Source organism: Amaranthus tricolor, chromosome 14, assembly GCF_026212465.1.
Source record: "Amaranthus tricolor cultivar Red isolate AtriRed21 chromosome 14, ASM2621246v1, whole genome shotgun sequence".
Taxonomy (NCBI): Eukaryota; Viridiplantae; Streptophyta; class Magnoliopsida; order Caryophyllales; family Amaranthaceae; genus Amaranthus; species Amaranthus tricolor.
Genome location: NC_080060.1, coordinates 2,682,635 through 2,702,926, shown reverse-complemented (window position 1 = coordinate 2,702,926; position 20,292 = coordinate 2,682,635). Strand labels below are relative to the sequence as shown.

General features: G+C 33.9%; 2 protein-coding genes and 1 non-coding gene across 5 annotated transcripts in view; 2 read left to right on the top strand and 1 right to left on the bottom strand.

The window, feature by feature from the left end:
* Positions 1 to 1,124: 1,124 nt before the first annotated feature.
* LOC130800301 (nuclear cap-binding protein subunit 2-like) lies at positions 1,125 to 14,776 on the top strand. Of its 3 annotated transcripts, XM_057663761.1 has the most exons (11): positions 1,125 to 1,466; positions 2,498 to 2,574; positions 3,863 to 3,889; positions 9,921 to 10,000; positions 10,861 to 11,084; positions 11,404 to 11,542; positions 11,628 to 11,661; positions 12,200 to 12,307; positions 14,067 to 14,120; positions 14,208 to 14,332; positions 14,493 to 14,776. In XM_057663761.1, the coding sequence occupies exons 4-11, from the start codon at positions 9,983 to 9,985 to the stop codon at positions 14,565 to 14,567; spliced, it is 777 nt and encodes a 258-aa protein (XP_057519744.1). In that variant the 5' UTR covers positions 1,125 to 1,466; positions 2,498 to 2,574; positions 3,863 to 3,889; positions 9,921 to 9,982; the 3' UTR covers positions 14,568 to 14,776. The 3 variants fall into 3 exon arrangements, with proteins under 3 accessions (XP_057519744.1, XP_057519743.1, XP_057519745.1); XM_057663760.1 differs by lacking the exon at positions 3,863 to 3,889; XM_057663762.1 differs by lacking the exons at positions 2,498 to 2,574; positions 3,863 to 3,889.
* A 961-nt stretch (positions 14,777 to 15,737) lies between these two features.
* Positions 15,738 to 15,810, bottom strand: TRNAF-GAA (transfer RNA phenylalanine (anticodon GAA)). Its single transcript has one exon. It is a non-coding gene; the product is annotated as a tRNA-Phe (tRNA).
* Positions 15,811 to 17,901: 2,091 nt separating this feature from the next.
* Positions 17,902 to 20,292, top strand: part of LOC130800300 (ADP-ribosylation factor-like) — a 2,684-nt gene continuing 293 nt past the window's right edge. The window contains exons 1-6 of the mRNA XM_057663759.1: positions 17,902 to 18,008; positions 18,891 to 19,064; positions 19,153 to 19,223; positions 19,779 to 19,898; positions 20,002 to 20,120; positions 20,209 to 20,290. Coding sequence (XP_057519742.1) covers positions 18,917 to 19,064; positions 19,153 to 19,223; positions 19,779 to 19,898; positions 20,002 to 20,120; positions 20,209 to 20,290 — 540 coding nt within the window. The 5' untranslated portion in view covers positions 17,902 to 18,008; positions 18,891 to 18,916. The remainder of the gene's footprint in view (positions 18,009 to 18,890; positions 19,065 to 19,152; positions 19,224 to 19,778; positions 19,899 to 20,001; positions 20,121 to 20,208; positions 20,291 to 20,292) is intronic.

Genomic DNA, 20,292 nt, shown 5'->3' with positions numbered 1-20,292 from the left:
AGAATGGATAAAATGAAGTATAAGAAATGATGGACCTATTTATACAACAAAATTACAACGGCTATTTTCACATTCTAACGGCTATTTTTCTAATTAACAACGGCTAGTTTAGTTTTTAAATTTAAAAAAAAAAAAAAGCTAAAAGTCGCTGTTACTAACAGCGACTTTCAACTTTTTATTATTATTTTTTTTTCCCCTTAAGTCGCTGTTACTAACAACGACTTACCCGAGCCTAGGCTTGGACGTACGGAAGCTTATTTTGGGACATAAGTTTATCCCAATCTTATACTTGGAATTAAAATGCTAAATAATCTTATTTATTTCAATCTTTCAAAAAAAGATTTTATGAGGAGATGAAAGGAAATGGACTTCACTTATTTGGGCGGCCCGATTTCATACCAATATAGTCTATTAAATTGTATTAAGGCCGTCACAAATGATTTCTATTGGCTCAGCCAAACTACTTTTTAAAAAATCTCTTTTTTACAAGTGGAAATTTAATTTTCATTTTTTAAAAATGTTTTTACTAATTGGTCCTTTTTTTGGATTCGTCTGACATAAAACGATCTCATACAAGACAGATTGTTTACTTAATACAAACTACATAAATTGTGGAATGAGATATTAAATAATAACTAACATCCATATGCAATTGTGTGATTCTCGGTATCATAGACTTTCAATAACATCTTTTACAACTTTTTAAATTGGGTTTTTTTAGCAGTTTAGACATAAAACTATCTGATTCATTTTTGTTATTGCCATGTAATATTTAGACTTTAGTAAATCAAAATACTGTAAAACTCTTCTTATATTTCACTCATAACTACATGTAACTTTATGTATAACGTACGTTTGTAGTATAAAACAAAATTCAACATTCATATTTATATATGAATCCCTTATATTTGAGTTTCATAAAATATGTTAGAATATATTTTTATTTGAATAGAGACAGGCTATGCATATCTCTTGATGATATCCTTAGAATCTTTTATGTAAAATTTTAAAATTTTTTTCTAATTTTAAATTAATTTTTAGTTTATTTTTTAGTTAAAACAATTCATTTGTGAGAAATTTATATTTTTTAAATAAATAAATAATAATAATAATAATAATATTAATAATAATAATAATAATAAATCCTTCTGCGTTACCACAGCCGCCAGTCCCTCTCCTCTTACCTTGCTCTCTTCCTCTCCCTCACGGCAGTATCCTCACCACAGCCCAAACCGCAGCTCACCACAACTCAAACCGGAACCGGCAGCCACCCTGCTCTCCTCCGCGAGCAGCCCCGAGCAGCGGCAAGCAGGCTGCGTGCCTTTCTCCTCCCATCAGCAGCCGGGCTGCTTTGTGCCGCCAGCAGGAGCAGCCGCGTGGTGGTTCCTCCACCATCTCACACAGCCCTTGTTCACCACCACCACAACCTTATCCACCTGTTCACCATTTTTACTAGTTTTAACTTTGTAAGCCATCTCTTCTTCTCCCATTTGATTCTTCTTGTTTTCAATTGAGGTTGATTTTTGTGTTATTTTCATTGAATCTTTTTGGTGGGTAAGAGTGTGATTGATGAATGGAACATATTTATGATTTAGGGTTTGAAGTGTAATTAGAAATTATAGGTTGTGTTGATTGTGTGTTAGTTTCTTTGAATTTTACTATAAGCAACAATTAAAGGTGTTATCTTTGAAATTAGTAATAGTGTGGGCTTTCATGTACATTCTGGTGGTGTATTGGTTATTGATTCTTGCTATGGATAATGGTTAAAAGTATTATCTTTGAACATGAAATGACTAGGGTTTGGATTTAGAAATGAAATTACTAATGATGTGTGTTTTATGCTATATTCATTGATTAAATAACCTTAAAAGTTGTTTTAAAACTTAGTCGATTGGTTATTGTTGTGATAATTAGCAATGGTGATGATTTTAGTTGACTATGAAAGTGATTTTGGTTGTTGAATTGGGAATAATAGTAACTAATTGTTGTGGTTTGATTGTTGCGAATTACAAGTATTCTTATTAGGTTGTTATTGAAGTCATAATGCATAATGTTAGTAAGCCAAGAGGATAATGTCAACTTATCGTCGATGGTTGCTAAAGTTACTTGTCGTGTTTTGATTATAATTCTTTCTAGCTTTGGAGAATGTAACAAATGATATCGCGATTCGATAACTCTAAAATTTGCCTTATTGTTGTATAAGCCTTATATTAAAATTATAAGGCTTAATTGTGATTAGTTATTTATGGGTAACGCGAACCGATATACTCAAAATTAGTTGATAAAAAGGAACGATTCACATATGCTTTTACTTTTAAATTGGTGAAAAGACTTATGTTGTGTTGAGTTAATGATTTTGACTTGTATTGAATAGTTGTGTACGTGCTCGAGTAATCGTAAAACTCATGTTGAATAGGTGATAGTGGTTACTTTGGTATTTAGTTGGTATGACAAAGTAGTTACGGAGATTTATTAGTTTTATTCCTAACTTGTATAGGTTTCCAGTTCATAAGAGGAAAATAGAACCTTAGTTGGGTGAATTTTGTAACTTTGGTCGTGCACTGACGCTTACAGGTACGTACACACAGTAATTCACCCTTATATACAATTTTCCTTCAAGAGATCATTGTTTATTGTTTATTGTGATAATATGCATTGTAAACTATGAGGTACTAGTGAATACACTTTATACGAAAAACTATCGACTATGAAATCCTTGCGCTTAGAATAGTTATAGAGAATGAGAGTGTTAGTAGGAGGCGGGGACCACCTCTTATTTATTTAAGAATTGGATTATGCCTTACTTGGAGTTAGAATGACTCCTTTATAGGTGAATCTCATATTTTGTTGAGTGGCTCAGTGGGTTTTGGCGTGCTGCTATCCCAGGGCACTCATTAATAGTCGAAAGTGGGAGTTATTCCAATCTGATAAAGTATTAGATTATGATTTGCTGGTGTGACTCAACTAGATTATGTCCGGTTGATTTAATAGTCCCCTAGGTGAGATCCGACGGGATCACCGTAAGTGGGGTATGAGCATGCTTGTGTCATTGGGTGCCGGATGGCCGATACCGTCCCTTGACCGAGGTGTTACCATGCGAGCCTTGCAAACCCCAATATGGTGGCCTCTTCATTGGTTTAGTGCCCCAGTGTGTTAGTTTTTCCCGAAGGTAGGACCCGAGAGGGTCAGCTGGAGGGGGCATGAGCTCATACTTTGCCATGGGCGCCGGATGGCCAATAACGCTCTTGGCCTTGTCACTATGCCAGGAAGTAGAGAAAGATCCATTGATAGAAAGTTATTCAGTGATAGAAAGTTTATTCATTGATCGAAAGTTATTTGATGATAGAAAGTTTATTCTTTGATAGAAAGCTTACATATTGATAGAACGTTTACTCATTGATAGGATATCTACACATTGATAGAATAGTTTATGCTAGTGAGAAGTGTGGGTATTACAGACTATGATCAGACTTACCTTAAGATAGACAAGCTCTATAAGGTCATGTGTTAGGTATTCTGTTAATGCCTTGGTTGAGTTGATACTATGCGTGTTTTGCAAGAGTTTATGTTTTGAAAAGAGGAGCGTGAAGACCTGCATTCTACCCAAGAATACATGGTTCGGGTTGGAAAGGACGTAATGAGATCAAGAAGTATAAGTGGACGATAAACAGTTACTATCTATGCTTGTGTCTTATGAAATCATCTTATGTTGTTGTATAACATAATGTTATCTAGTAGTTGGCCTTATTATTTTTGATGCTAGTTACTGACTTGTACGTGTTTGTGTTTATGTTTGATTGTTTGATGACTTTCTATGATTGTCCTGCTATGACACATTGGCCTTTGGTCTAATGTCGAGCAGCAGGAGGATCATAGACAAGCGTAGCAGGTATTGGAGCTTGCATTGCTTTGCATTGCATTGGGGGAGAGTGATGAGGGCGAAGCATAACCTGTGTCATACCGTTATCTTTCGATTTTGTAGCTCTTGTTATCTTTTGTGAACTTTGGTTGTATATGTTTTGTTATGAGGCCGTGTGTCCTCTCTTGTATATTTGTATTTCTGCTGCGTAGTTTATAACTCTGTATGGTTTGAGGAGTTAAGTCATTTTAAAACGCAAGCGTCGACACTGGAACCATGATCCATGCTTGGCATGTTGATTTGAGAAGCCAACGATGAACATTCCGCCGTGGTGTGAGATTTTAAAGGCAATGATGCCTTACATTAGTTTAATGTTTTATTGTGCTAATTGCTTTACCACATGTTCGATTTTTAGAAGAGATGCTGCCGAAATTTTCACTTACTTTTTTTAAAGTTGATATTTAACGTTTATCTAAATTCTTTCCTTTTCTTTTATGTAAACCCGAATTTCCTCCCGTCCTTTACGGTTTTGGTTTCGTTAAGGGGTCGGAAATTCAGGGGTGTTACAGGTGGTTACCAGAGCCAGTGGTCCCTATTTTCGACGCTTTGTGTTCTCAAATTCGTTGAGAAATTGCCTGAAGTTAGAAGTTATTCGTGAGAGTTTGGGTAGATATGGGATAGGTGCATATTACATACTCATGCATAATGATTATCATTGAACGTGCATAGATAAATATATAGTTTGTTTAGCTTGTTATGAGACTCACTCTCATGTGTGTTATTATAATTAAAAGTTATGATGGTGGTTTGAATGATGATATGATTTAACAAATCAGTAGATTTGAATTATGTATTATCAAGCAATAATGAAATTTTTGAGTATTTGGTTCAACTCATGAGTTGTATTATAAGTAATCATTATGGAGATATGAAGTATGAATGATGAAATTCTAGAGAAGTTGGTTTCATCGGGAACTTTCTCTTGCTTGTGATGATAATATGAAATTTAGTCTTATGTGTCTAAATATTTGTTCATGTTAATTGTTTACATAAAGCTTACAAGTTTTGATATTGATCCTATACATAAACCCACTGTTTATTTAAATATCTGCTTGAACATTTCATTTGTCAAGTGCATTCGTTCATCATAACATAGAAGGTGGTGATCATAATTCTCTTGAATATGGTTAATGATTGTGCAAGTATGATCGTAAGTAGTTTGAACCAGAATAAGGACAAGAGCTAAAGTGTAATAAGAATTCGATATATTGTAAATGAAAGAAAGGGGTCTTGTATGCGATACCTTGTAAATAAAGTTTTAATCACCAGTTGATGATAATAATGTAGTTTTAGCTAAAGTATAGATGCGTTAAAATCTAAATATTAAGGAGAAGTTCGAGAGCACGTTAAGAGTTTATAGTTTGAAAATTCAACCCCCAATTTCGGCCGTGATCTATAAGAGTATTATTGATATATTCTTTATGTAATGATGAGTTGAAGTTAAGAGATTGTTTTCAACGTCTCTAAGTGTTAAAAGATAATGTTATATTAGTTGAACCAAATTGTCACATTAGTATTGTTGTTCAAATTAGAATCGCCTTAATATTTTCATTTGAAGTTATAATTCTTACTAGATTGAGGCTCTCGACCTTTGTAATTAGCTGTAGTAACATTGGTGTTGAGTTTTAGTGTGGCATAATCGTGTCTACCAATAAACGTTTTCAATCTCAAACGGTGATTGAGACTGATGCTTTAAATTGGTTGATGTAATATATATATATATATATATATATATATATATATATATATATATATATATATATATATATATGTATACATATATATATATATATATATATATATGTATGTATACATATATATGTATGTATACATATATATGTATATATATATATATATATGTATGTATATGTATATATATATATGTATGTATATGTATATATATATATGTATGTATGTGTATATATATATGTATGTATGTATGTATATATATATGTATATATATATGTATATATATATGTATATATATATATATATATATATATATATGTATATATATATATATTTTTGTTAGTTCTAAACCCAACATCTTATGTTTGTAGTGAGACCTTGAGAATTAGTTGAGAGTGAAAACTATAGTCAACCTATTAGCCTTAGTTAATCACTTTATATATATATATTTTAATGAATTATATACTATAAGGGTCCCCTGTCATTGATTTTGATTTTTGTAAGCATCCAACTCTCATCATAATGAATATAGTATTTCATGCTTGTCGAGTGATAACGACCTTTAAATCACTATTTGAAGTGGTTCCTTGGATAAAATATGGGCGATATTTTTTTTCCTTCTTAAAGACACATGAGTTTGAGTATCAAAGGAGAAAATTATCATTCGCAAGTCCTTTGATTTTTGTATTTTGTTGAGACATGGTATATCATCCATACATAAGTCGGTAACTTTATATTAAAGTGGATAGTTAAAGAATAATCATCATAAACAAATTAAGGGCCTAAGGATTGATTTGAGGGAGCACTATTGAGTTAAGACCGATAATTTTGTCTTATTAAATAGTTATATGGAGTAATGAATGTTTCAATCAGATGATAATGTGAAGAATCGTGACGGTTTTAAAGCGTTAGCTAGATAGAATGATATTTGAAATTAAAAAGGAATCAGTGATATTATAATTTGTTTTCTCATGGCCTTCTGGGCAGTTACAAGATATAAGGATAAAATAATCTGATGATGAGGTGGAATGAGCATTTTTGTGCACATAAGATACACTTAAATGTTTTAAGTATTTTAGAGTATCTCATCGATCACCAATTTAATAGTCCTGCCAGTGTATTGAAATGATAAGACTTAGATGAGATTCCAAATGAAGCTGACTTTACATAGGTTACTGTTTTAATAATGATTGATGTGATACGTGCAAATTAAGTTTGCAGAGTTACTGAAGATAATGTGGTCCTAATAAAAATCAAGAGGTGTTTTAAAATCTAAACAAAAAAAAAAAAACGAAAATGAGTGCGAATAGTTATAATTTGAGAGATGAATCGAGATAATGGATTATGTGTTAAACGATTATTATACACAATCATTATCATGCGATAAATAGAGTTAAATAATATAAGCACTTGTGTTAAGAAGAGTTTTAATTTGATGTCACTAAATCATTGGATCGTAACAAGCATTTGATGAAAAGAGTTTTGAAATTTTGACGTGTTCTAATACAAACGATTATGTTATAGTTGTTAGTTCTAAGTTTCGCATCTTAGGTCGAAGGGTGATTGAAACCCACTTGTTTGCGAAGGAATAATTGTAATGCATATTCTCAAGTATTGCGTTATTTTGTTAGCTTTGTGTTGTTGTACTTTAGTATAGTGTTAGGATTGTTAATTTATTCAGTCATATGTTTGCGATAACGGTGCTATAGTTAGTTAGAGGTAGTGTTGTGATGGAAATGTTATGATGTAGATTAGATATTGTGAAATTAGTGTTGGTATTACAACTTTATCAAACTGTATGATACATGACAACTTTGCTATTGATATTGAAAATTGCGGTGATGTAGGTGTGTTCATCAGTTATGGTGTAGATTGAATATTGTAGTTAACGTTGCAACTAACTGAATATTCAGCTTGGTTGTTCCCTATCTCCTCTTCTCCAATTATCTCAGAAAAAATCAACAGTAAAGTACATGCTAAGACCCCAAGTTGGGAATTAAATATCTAGACTCAAAAAATGTGGCCCAAATATTGCTCTTTGAATTCCAAAACAATCCATTTTGTATCATAATATAACTTCTAATGAACTAGAAACCCTAATTCGTTATATTATACTACTATTTGCACATAAGCTAGCACAAAATGCGAAATTAGGAAAAGATAAAACAGAAATACCTTAGATACTTCTCATCGCCGCCCACCAAAAACCTAGAATCACCAGACGTCAAGTGTTCTCAGCCGGGATCAGTGATGGCAACTCAGGGTTGTTAGGGCTCCGGTAAGAATATAGAGGATTGAGAAAATAGGAGGTCAAAAAAAGATTTCATGAGGAGATGAAAGGAAATGGGCTTCACATATTTGGGCGGCCCGATTTCATCCCAATATAGTCTATTAAATTATATTAAGGCCGTCACAAATGATTTCTATTGGCTCAGCCAAACTATTTTTTAAAAAATCTCTTTTTTACAAGTGGAAATGCCGAAGTCTTTTAACCTATGTTGGATTTATCTTAAGGGATAAGACCCAACCATCATGCTGGTTTGAGCACCATGACCCAACCATCATTCTCAATGCATGATTAGGATAGTAATGTACTCAATCATTGAGTTTGAGGTTTGGATTTCTCTAAGATTCGTTGGGTTTATCTTAAGGGATAAGACTAGCATTGAATCCCTTCATTTATTATTATTATTGTGCTTAAGTAGCAAATTTGTAGGCTGCTTGGTAACATGGACTTGATTTGGACTAGACTTTATTTTAGCATTTGCTTATATATTTAGTAGGACGTGTTTCAATACTACCTTGTTTTTTGATGACTATTGTTTGAGAACAATATACATCATAACATGACTTTTTTGCATTATTTTTCGTAAATGTTCCTTGATTGACAAGATCTTATTCGAGATATTATATGTTGGCCTTATGCCTTTAGATACTCTCTCTTCCTTTGGGGGCGTGTTGTGGAACACTGTTAAGAAGTGATGTTTTTCTTTCCTTTCTTTCTAGTTGTTGTGAAAATAACTCCAAATACATGCATAAAAGAGTGGAAGAACTAAGAAATGATTTGATTTTGCCCACAGGATGCACTTACTATTATTGAACATTCTAATCTTCATATGAATTGATTTTGTTGCAAGTCGATTTGGTTAAAGTCTTGCTAATGGGAACAACCCTTATTTCGATGGGGTTAAAGACTCATAGTTATTTGGTTTGGATTATAATGAATCAAATCAAAATTACTCATTAGATTATGCGCACTTTTTACTTATCTATGAGTTACCAAGGTAAATCTGAAACAACCTTTTTGTTTTTACTAACAAGGATAATACATATACATTAGACCCGTTAAACTCCTCATCGGTGGAAGTCTTTTAATGACATTGAGATAATAGAATATTTTCTAGTAAATGTGTGTGCGCCACCTTTACCTCTAGGATTTATTTTAGCACATGATGTGATTTTTAGTAAACGACATACTAGTGTCTTGTTCTCTATTATCCAATAATGGAAAAATATGGATTGCTGAATCCAATAAGCATTTTCCTTAATGATTTTTTTGAGTATATAATGAGTTTAGATCATCATCAATATTATTCATTGTTAATATATACAAGCACCCCTTCCTCTCTTCAAAGGAGGAGAAATATCTTAAGCCTGGGTTGGTACATGTTGGTTAGGCCTTGTCTCGACCTATGTCATAGTGTGTAATTGCAGATTTGGTTGCAATTGTGGTATGCTTTACCAAGGGTATTATGCTATGTCGCATTGCTTATATGGGTCCTGCCCATGAGATACTTAAAAATATTTCTTTATACCTTTACGATGCCTATAATATCGGTTTAGTAGTTTATTTTTTCATCTGGGCCAATATGACACAATATCACCTTGTTTTTACGTTATAACCCAATTCTTTATAGTTCCTTGATCCATCCTTGACACGACCTTGGAACTAAAAATCTTAAGTATATGTAAGTAGGAAAACAATCCAATAAATAACTTTCCTTTACTACTTTCGTGCTCAACATGTTATTTAAAGTTTTGGATTTACTTCTCATGGTCTAATGCTTGGTGCATGATCGAGATTGATGTTCGTCTTACATTGATGATATTTGCAAGGCTCTTTGGTAATATGGATACGTTAAAAAAATTAGTCACACGTGTGTTTTTTGTTGAACATTCTTGGGTCTCCATGTTTTTGAAGGGAAAATTAAAAGTAGAAAAAAGGAAGAGCGGTTTTAAACCCATAATCATCTAAAAAGGTAAAAGCAATGTATTTCTTGATGTAAATATAATTATTTTCCTATCTCTGCAGGGATAAAATCTTTGGAAGTGGACCCTTTGTGATTCTTCTTGTATTTGAGAATCTAGACGTAAATGGCTTCTTTATTCAAGGTGAGACCCTTTAACAATCTCCGTTATTACTCTAAAAGAATTTGTTAAATATGTGCACATCTTATTTATGTAAAGTTGCACATGACGTTTGCTATCAAGGGTCAATCGGAAATAACTTCTTTGTCTTTGTTACTTCTATTATTAATGACAGTAAGGTTGTGCTCGTTGTGTACATCCAATCTTCCCAAATCCCACCGTAGATAGGAGTTACTTAACGACATTGGGGTAATAGAATGTAATGAAATTTAATTGAGAAATAATTTGGGGATCATTGAGAAGACATTTTTAATTTCAAAATGACTTGGATAATTGCTAAGTTGCATGTGCTAGGGAGCGTTTCTTAATTTTGTTGTAAATGAGTTTATTAATAGCATAAATTTTCGTTGGATAAGTCTAGAAAACACATGTTGGACTTGTTTTGTTATTGTAAGTCAGAATTCATCATGACGTTTAAACTTGTTGTTCATCTTCGTTTAATTCTATTCCACAATACTAATCTATAACACAATTTATGCTGAGTTGTTTTACAGTTTACTGAGTTCTTTCCTGTGTTTAATGTTTGTGAGTTTAGAGATTATTTATATTTAAAAGACTACTAGTATGTTTAGAGATTAGTTATATTTAAAAGACTACTAGTATGCTGGGCAATGAGCAATTTAATTTTGTTGGTACATCAACAATATTGTTAGTTTAAACTTATTTTTGGAAGATGAACTTAGGACAACCATTCAATATGTATTACAAAGTATTGGTTTTGTGTTGTGCTGTGTTTGATTGTATTAGCTATTGCCCTGCGGTGTGTTTGACTGTATTAGTCGTGTTGCGTGTAATAATGTTTTCCTTATTTTTATTCACTATAGGATTTAAACAAGCTCTCAGCTTATCGAGATAGGAGATTTCCTGGCACACAAGAAGAATTTGAGGAAGCACTAAAGAACTCAACAACTGTTTACATTGGAAATATGTCTTTCTATACAACAGAAGAGCAAGTTTACGAGCTATTTTCTCGAGTTGGAGAGATTAAAAAGATTATCATGGGTCTGGATAAGAACACGAAAACCCCTTGTGGATTTTGTTTCGTATTGTAAGGACCAATTCTCTTCTTAGTTGTTTGCTCCAGACGTATGCGAGATATGTACTGTATCTCTGCTTGGTATTCTTTGATAGTTGCTGGTTGTATCTACGTATCAGAAGTTGGCCAAAGATGACTTTTGTTTTTCTTTGAACTAACTTTTTTTATTCTTTGATCTTCAATCAATAATTTATGTGTTGAGTTTCTGGAACTTAATATTATCTATTTTCTTGTATTTGAATATACCTTTTTGGTTTTATTAGGCTTGAGTTGGTCATCTTGTTTCCTCATAACATGAACTGCTTGATGATTTTTTTCGTCATTTTGCCAGATATTACTCTAGAGAAGACACTGAAGATGCAGTGAAGTACATAAGTGGGACAATTCTTGATGATCGCCCTATCCGTGTGGACTTTGACTGGGGTTTTCAAGAGGGCAGGCAATGGGGACGTGGTCGAAGTGGTGGTCAGGCATGTTGTTTTCATGCTTTCGTTTAATTGTCCATGTAGTTCAACTCTTTCCTTTTATTGATTTTTTTGTTGTCCATTTTCCCAGGTGCGTGATGAGTATCGTACTGATTATGATCCTGATATCCTTTATTTTGTGATTGAGTTTATTCGTTTTGCTTGTGGTCAGATGTTTATCTGTGTGGACTTGAGGAAGTTTTAGTCTTGGACTTTGGCTTTCTACTAGGTTGTCATTTTGTCACCTATGCGTAATTTTTTACACTATCACGGATTGAAACTTCAAAAATACACTTAACCAAACAGTGCTTGAGTGTGTAGCTGAGCCACGTTTGTTAGTGTGCTTTATGCTGATCCTGCAACTAATGAAAATTTTTACAAGTTTTATCGCTTTGGTGAATGAAGATCGTTTGCGATGAAATAATTTGCTTTAGTTGGTTATCTTGTTCGGTAAATGACTTTTTGATTGACTTTTTTGTTTTTCCATTGACTTTTGGCTTGTTAGCTCAAATTGCCCAACAATTGCACAATAAAATCCAATAAAATAGAACACTTTGAGATAAAAAGCCACTGAAACAACTAACAACCAATAATTATTTGCTAAACAACCCCTTTGATGTATGAAAAGGTATAGTTTAGTCAATTTCCTTTACAATTTTGTACGTAGAGGTGGCTATGGAAAATTAGTTCAGAGAGAGCTTGAGGCACCGAGAACACTGGTAGATTATGCTTCTGGATCTCTGGCTGCTTTTCAGCCTATGCCTTCTCGCTGTAAGTTCCTTGACCCTTTTTTGGTGATGAATTTTTGCGTATTTTATAGCATGTGTTTTTTTTGCCTCCACATCAAATATGAGGAATAAGATGTAAGTTTTGAGTTCAACTTTGACTAGAATATTCCTAACAATGTTGATTTGCTTGTAATAATTCCAACTATAAGTTATTTTAAGAATTACTATGTTATTTATGGTGTCTCCCCAAGATAATTCATCTGAACTTTAAACCTTTAAAAATGGGGGAAAAAGAATGCATTTACCGCTTATTTTTTCTGTCTCCTTTTACCTGGCAGCCATTACTCATGCTTGACCTTTCTTCCTCCTTTCTGGTCAGCTGCGCTGCCCAGCCAAGCCAACATCTCCATGAAAAATATTCAAACTTAGGAATTTATTTTGATTTTCCAACCTTGTCAATTAACTTAATGGCGAGATTTTCATGTATATAAAGAAACAAACAAGCAACGAACATAGCGACCCTTTCGTGCTTAATACTATACCCAAGTTTATGAGTTGAAGCGTAAAACGCTTGCTCATTTGACACCACATTGCGACGCTTGAAAGAGAGATAGAGAAAAGACCCTGGAGTGGCGGCGGCTACGAAGGTTGAAGGAGGGAGGACGTGAATGTGGCTCAAAAGTTTGGGTGGTGGGTTTGCAGTGGTGGACTGGTGGTTGAGAATATAGATGTTGAAGACGCTGGCCTGTGAGCTCATGTTGTAGTTTCATGGTGGTGGAACAGGTTTCGTGGAATAGTCAAGTGCGAAGGAGGCTATGGTGATGTGCATGAAGGGTGTCTGAATTCTGATTGTTTGGTCATTGGTGCTTGAACTCATTGCAAATGGTTGATGATGATGGTTCACAAAACCTCCACAGTTCCATCTAGTGTCATACGCTCTCTACGTCGGAAAGAAACCAGTGCCCGACTATTAACGCTCTATGAATTGAGGACTAGAGTCTGCTATAAGTCCTTTCTTTAAGACTAGTGGCAAGACCAGAAGGTATTAAGAAAAAGTATCTGGATGTCTCATGATTTCAGTATTATCAAGATGAAGTGAAGATTTATGACAGTCATATGCATTACTTAAATTGAGGACTTTCACTGTTTTCGTAGTGGGACCCATATCATCCTTGCAATGGAAAAAAACATAGCTACTCGTTCACATCCTTTGAGAAAAATTTTATTTCCAGAGTACTAGAAGGCTCAAAGTTTTACTAATGCAAATATGTCACATGATTTACTAGTCTCCCCGGAAATTGCAAAATGAAAAAATTGATATGGTCGGCTTTGGTCGATCTTCAGGCCATTTAGAGTGAATAACAAATTCAAAAAGCTAAGTAGCTAGCGAATTATGTTGTATTGGTTTTTACGATAGAGGTTGAAAGGAGGTGATAAGAGAACAAAATTTTATTCAAATAAGATGGTCAACAATGGTGTGTGTCTGACACATCATGAATTTCACCTGCTATACTTGTCATTTCAGGTCACTGGATAATTTGAGAAGGTACATTAAATACTTGGGGTTACTCTGAGATAACCTATTGTTGGGATTAATTTTAGTGAATCGGTTATAGCTGCAATTATTTGTCAATTCTTCCCAACTTTAGTAGGCTGTGCACTAACATTGCCTTTTGTCTTGTCAAATGTTTTGTCCCTGTATTTTGAATTGTTTTCTAATTTCTTTTTTTATGCATCAAAATATCTAAATCAACTAGTTGTTTTATATCACTCTTGTTGCAATAATGATAATGGTTATGCAGATAATAGGCATGAAAGAAACCATGGTCATGGAGGTTCTTATCGCCAAGGCAGAGGTAGTTCCTATGTCACTGTATATTTATCTTTTACATTACATCTTTGATTATTGGACTAACAGTTTTGTTGTGTCTTGTCACTTAAAGATTACCATCGCAAGAGGCATCGTGAGGATGAGCGTCATCGTGAAGATGAGCGTCATCGTCCTGTTGACATGCCTAAGAGAAATGAAAACGAACAACATAGGAATGCTGATCATGAATCTCGACCCGTGAGTATTGTGTTTCCTTTAAACTCCTGTAATTTACAAGTTCTTTCAATGGCTTGATCAGTTGCGAGATTGAAGTCTTGCTCCTAGAGTCGTGAATTAGCCAGCTACATTATGGCTTCTTTGTCATCTTGATGCTTGACTTTTGTGGTTGCGTATGCAGGAGAAAAATCCACGTTTCCGTGAAAGTGGGGATTCTGACGACGATGAAGACGATGACAAGAGGCGTCGTACTTGAGCAAACTAAGCAGCTGCTGAACGCTTTGTTGATGATTTGAGCTCGAAAGGAATGTCTAGAGTAATCTGTTATTTGATTAATTTAAGAACTCTGTACATCAGTTTAGGTACGAAGATCTAGAAACTCGTTGGTGCAGGAAACCATGTGAAAAGGTGCCGTGTAACACATTACTCTTGATATCGATTTGAACGTGAATTCTTTGTCTTTCATTTGGAACTTCTCTGTTGAAGACCTAAATATTATCGCGAGTGTAGTTGGCCACTGCCCTGTAGCTTCACTACAGGGTTTAGGGTACTTGATCCTAGTGATCCAAGGTAGTAAGTTTGTGGTAAAACCATTGTGCTATAACTATTAACCAATGTACCAAGATCGTGAGGAATCGGTGGGACAATTGCCTAGAACTTGAATATGAGTTTCGAGTCGAGCCTTGTCATTTGTAATTCCTCGCATTTATTTCCTCCCGCTCGACCTTTGATAGTCACTCATAAGGGGTAATCTTAGTAATTTTGTTTTCATTTGGTTGATTTTTGTTGTGTTCATGTAATATCAGGGACATAATTTAGCTTTGAAGGATGTATTGCCAGCTAAAGACAGCTTTATTCTATTACATCAATCATGGATCATAGATCATGGATCATGGATAGTGATTCATAAGCTTCCATCTACCTTCCCTACACTTTTTTTTAAATACCTGAAATCATATACTAGAATATGTAAAAAGTTAATAACACAAGTAGATAACTTTAATTATACCATATAAAAATTATTGAAACTAATATTTGAGGTTATACATGATCAATCATCCTATACATGTCCAACATCCATTGGCGAGGCTACATGGGGGCCAGGAGAGGTCGAGCCCCCTTTGTCGAAACTGCAATTTTTTATATTTTAGGCTTCGGCTTATTAATATGATATATAGTTTAAACAGTGTAAAAATATAACAAAGATTACTTTAGCTCAATAGTTGAAATAAAACATTTTTAAGCTAATTAGCTGATGTTCATTTTGCTGCACATAATCCTGCAATTTCAATCATATCTTTGCAAAAGGCAGCCATTTGGAAAATAGGAATTAATTTAGTTGTAGATGTCAATCAAATTATATATAGTTCACAATTAAATTCAGAATTTATAAATAGGTTTAAAACAGCAAAAATTGTTATAAATATGCGGTGAGCGTGGATCGAACACGCGACCTTCAGATCTTCAGTCTGACGCTCTCCCAACTGAGCTATCCCCGCTTGTTGATTATTTATACGATTAGTCCAATAATACCGGATACTTTAATTTCTTTTCTGTTTGGCTAATCCCGAACAGTGAGCTACGAAAGCGACGCGACAAGAAAACAGTAAGATTCTACAAAATGTATCTTTAGATTCATCGAAATTCTTGAAAAATGAAGTATTAGTTTCAATTATGAAAATTTTTTTAGAAAAAAGTTTGGGTTTTTAGTCGACTAAATTACTCAATTCAAAATTAAATAAACTTGAGACTAATTCAAACTACCAAATTCAAAATTTATCTTTTTTTAACAAATTTAGTTGCAATTATATTAAGATAAATTTTAAAAAATATTTTTAAAATTGAAGAGTTTGGTTACAAGTTATTATACTTAGACATATAAATTTCTTAGAAATAAATCAAATGAGTTTGTGTTTGGATAAATTTTTTTTCATATAAACACAAAATAGAATTTTTAAGAAAAAAACATTCCATCAAAATGCTAAATTTAAATTTCATGTCCGACTTGATAATTACAAATATAATAGAATCTTAATTTTAAATTCTCATATATTAGGAAACAATCATGTGACGCATACATAAGTTATATATTTATTCATAAAATATGTGTATTAAGTAAAATTTATCTGCAGAAAAGAAAACCTTCAACTTTATTCAATATGTCAATATGAGAATTGCGTCCTGTCTTAATTAAAGCATATACCATTTTCTTTATATAGAACTTGAATTCATTCTTTATTGCCGCTTCACTGAGCCTATGTGGTACTTGAAAAGTGCCAATTAGTGATTTAGTAATTGATGCAAAGGCATCACAGAACAAGGATTCAATAAAGGAACAAAACAGCACTAGTAGCTGTTCATCTACGCCAATTGAACATGAAATAAGTAAAACTAGCAAGGACACCTTGGACATGACCAGAAGGGACTTACAAAGGATCAAGGAAACGGAGGAAAGCCAGGGCATCTCAAAAAACAACATTATGCACACAAACAGACCGACAGACTACAAAAATAGGACAAGAGAGGAGTCTGACGACCAGCAGACCTTGCTGACATTACTGGACTCTGACCGGAAGCACCTGGGGCTGAATGAAGATACAAACGACAGCTCCTTACATGGGCCAAGTGATAGAGGCCCTAGGATCCTACTAACAAACCACCAGGAAGACTATACAGCACGCTAAAGGGAGCCTGGGCAACAAGTCAGAAGGAATCAAGAAATTAGCTAAGTGTTAGCCTTCTGTTTAAATTTCTGTTTGAGTAGTTATGCACACGTGTATTAAGTGAAGCTTGTAACGGCTACTTTTGAGATGTAGAAACTCTATAAATACTTGGACACTCCTGTAATAACATTTCACGTTTTGATATTGAGATAAAATCAGAGTTGAGGATTTTCAGACAAAGTGTTTGTTTCTTAAGTTTGTTTGCAAACTTGTTCAAAGAAGGTTCATCTTTAGCCGGAGAATTCATAGGTTTTCAGGCAAACCTATATTCTCAGGGAACAACTCGAATCAAGGACGCATCATCCTTATTTTGAGTTTCTGTAGGGAAGTGCAAAGGAGTGGAACAACGTCCACCAGTTCATACATCAGAAAATCAAGAAGCACCTTCTTGGTTGTTCTGAGTGTTCTGAACACCTTTGCATTGATTGATTTAGGATTGTGCGTGAGTAATTGGACAAGGTATTGATTCCACATTGATCCTTGCATAACAAAGGCCACATTCAGTCTTTGTTTTGCATCAGTAATTTAAAAATTTTTTAATCGGATTAAGCTAGAAAATTTTAAAAAATATTACTTGATCATCATACTAATTCATAATTCACATGTATTATACTCCCTTCATTTTATTATACTTGCAAATAATAATGATATTTTTTTACATAATCTGTTCCAATCAATTGCAAGTAGGAAGGGGTACAAAAATTATTGAGTTACTCTTATAAAATACCGTCTTTTAGTAAAACAATCTATAAATAAGAAGCTCACAAATTAATAATTTGCATTATTAAATTATTTTATCTACGTAATAATCGTGTTTCACAATAACACCACCTGCAAGAATTATCGAAAATTATTACTTCCCTAATTAATTGGGAATTTTGTTATCATTCCAACACGTCTTTATCTTTCCTAAACTCCAAACAAACAAACTATCGTCACATTTCTTTCTCTCTTGAAAATTTCTCCCTTTCCAGGTACGTACTTTTCCTCTCCTTCAACTTTCTCCTTCATTTTATTTCAACAATGTCTTCAATTTTGACCTTTAATTTGAATTATTTGTTCTTAATTTGATTTATTTTCTGATCTCATTATCTCACATTTTCTAATTTTCATGGATCTCCCTTCGATTTGCAGTTTAATTCCTTATATAACATTTTCAAATTCTGGAAATGCTTTAGAAATGCAATTAATCATAGTATTTGTGATATATCGAATTAAGATCTGAACTTTTTTACTAATCTGATCTGTTGTTAATCATTGTATGTAAGAATGTGGTTGAGATCTGGGTGATGGAAATCCAGTTTGATTGATTTGGAAATGTGATCAGAATTTTTGAAATTCAGCTTATTTTGGTTTGCATTTCGATTGTTTGAATTAGATTGACTTTCATATCTTTGCTGATCTCTTGATTTGTTATTATTTCCCTTGAATCATTGAATCCATTCGAGACTAAAATCGATTGCGGATCCAATATACTAGTATAGGGCGTTGGGATTGCAGATCTTTGTTTGTGTGCCGAACCAAGTTAGATGTCCCTATATTTTATGTTGTATGTTACATAATTTGATATTAATAGTGTTAATCAAATGACCTAGACCATGACATACGATGACAGGTCTGGACCTAAATTATAAAAATATACCTTGAGACGAATTAAAAGGATCCCACTTGTTAATAAAACAATGCTGAATTGATGATTTGTAGATATTCTGCAAGTGTAGCAACTAATTTGAATTAGTGGTAGTAAAATGTAATATTATTAGGGCCATGACCTAGACAGACATGCTCGGACTAGATTATTCCCCTGATTGAAATTAGTGATGACAGAAAGTAACACAATGATTAATTACCGTCAGATTGTTGAATTTAAGAGGAAGCAAAAATGGGGCTTTCTTTCACAAAGCTGTTTAGCAGACTGTTTTCGAAAAAGGAGATGCGTATACTGATGGTGGGTCTCGATGCGGCTGGTAAGACCACCATCTTGTATAAGCTCAAGTTGGGAGAAATTGTTACCACCATTCCAACCATTGGTAAGAATTCATATCTTCATCATATGTGAAGTTAATGATGCGGGATTTTGAAGGGACTGTTGCTGATCTTGTTCTGTGTGTTGAACAGGATTCAATGTGGAGACTGTTGAGTACAAGAACATTAGCTTCACTGTTTGGGATGTTGGAGGTCAAGACAAGGTAAACTCTTTTACTCCGTAAGATCTTGTTTTAGGATTGCTTCTCTTAGATTTATAAGGAGTATTTGCGTAATGTATTATGTGTTCTTTTGTCTTAAGTACAATGAACTAATATTGATGATAACATTGATCACAGGAAGTATCCCAGAGCTTGGGTTTGCTAAATAAACACTATAAAAATCTTTAGGGTGCATGTAATCTGCACATTTTGTTTGATTTTGAAAAATGGAGCAATGATTGGGTTGAGTTATTGGGAGAGTTAAATTCATCTGATGACACACAATGCTATTACCTGTATGGCTGTATGAATATGATTTCTGTATCTGCTAGTATAGTCCGGCTTTCATCCTGCATCTTCCTAAGCATGGATATGCTAAACTGTGCACGGTGCACTTTTGCACAATTGTGTCCTTTAGTGATTATGTCTGTCTGTTGTGTTTGATACTAAACTGAGAAAAGATGGAGCATCAACTAAATTTACATAGAAATAGCATTTGGGTTTGTTTATAACTTTGTTTTTTCTTACCAATAACCAACTTATAAAATTGGGTATCAGATCCGTCCCTTGTGGAGACACTACTTCCAGAACACACAAGGACTCATCTTTGTGGTTGACAGTAACGATCGTGACCGTGTGGTTGAAGCGAGGGATGAGCTGCACAGGATGCTGAATGAGGTAACTGCTTTCCACTTCAAATGTGACAATACCTTCAAACAATAGTTCAATTCGTTTTGAGCTTGTGATGCTATTATAAAACTGATTGGATCTCACATTGCAGGATGAATTGAGGGATGCAGTTCTGCTAGTGTTTGCTAACAAGCAGGATCTTCCCAATGCAATGAACGCTGCAGAAATTACCGACAAGCTCGGTCTCCACTCCCTCCGTCAACGACACTGGTATGTGTGCCCTCCCAACCATAAAAACGGCTAATCGACATATGTTAATTTCAACTTGGCACCGAGTGATATTCAACTACTGTTGCAGGTATATCCAGAGTACATGTGCGACATCAGGTGAAGGACTGTACGAGGGTCTCGACTGGCTCTCGAACAACATAGCAAGCAAGGT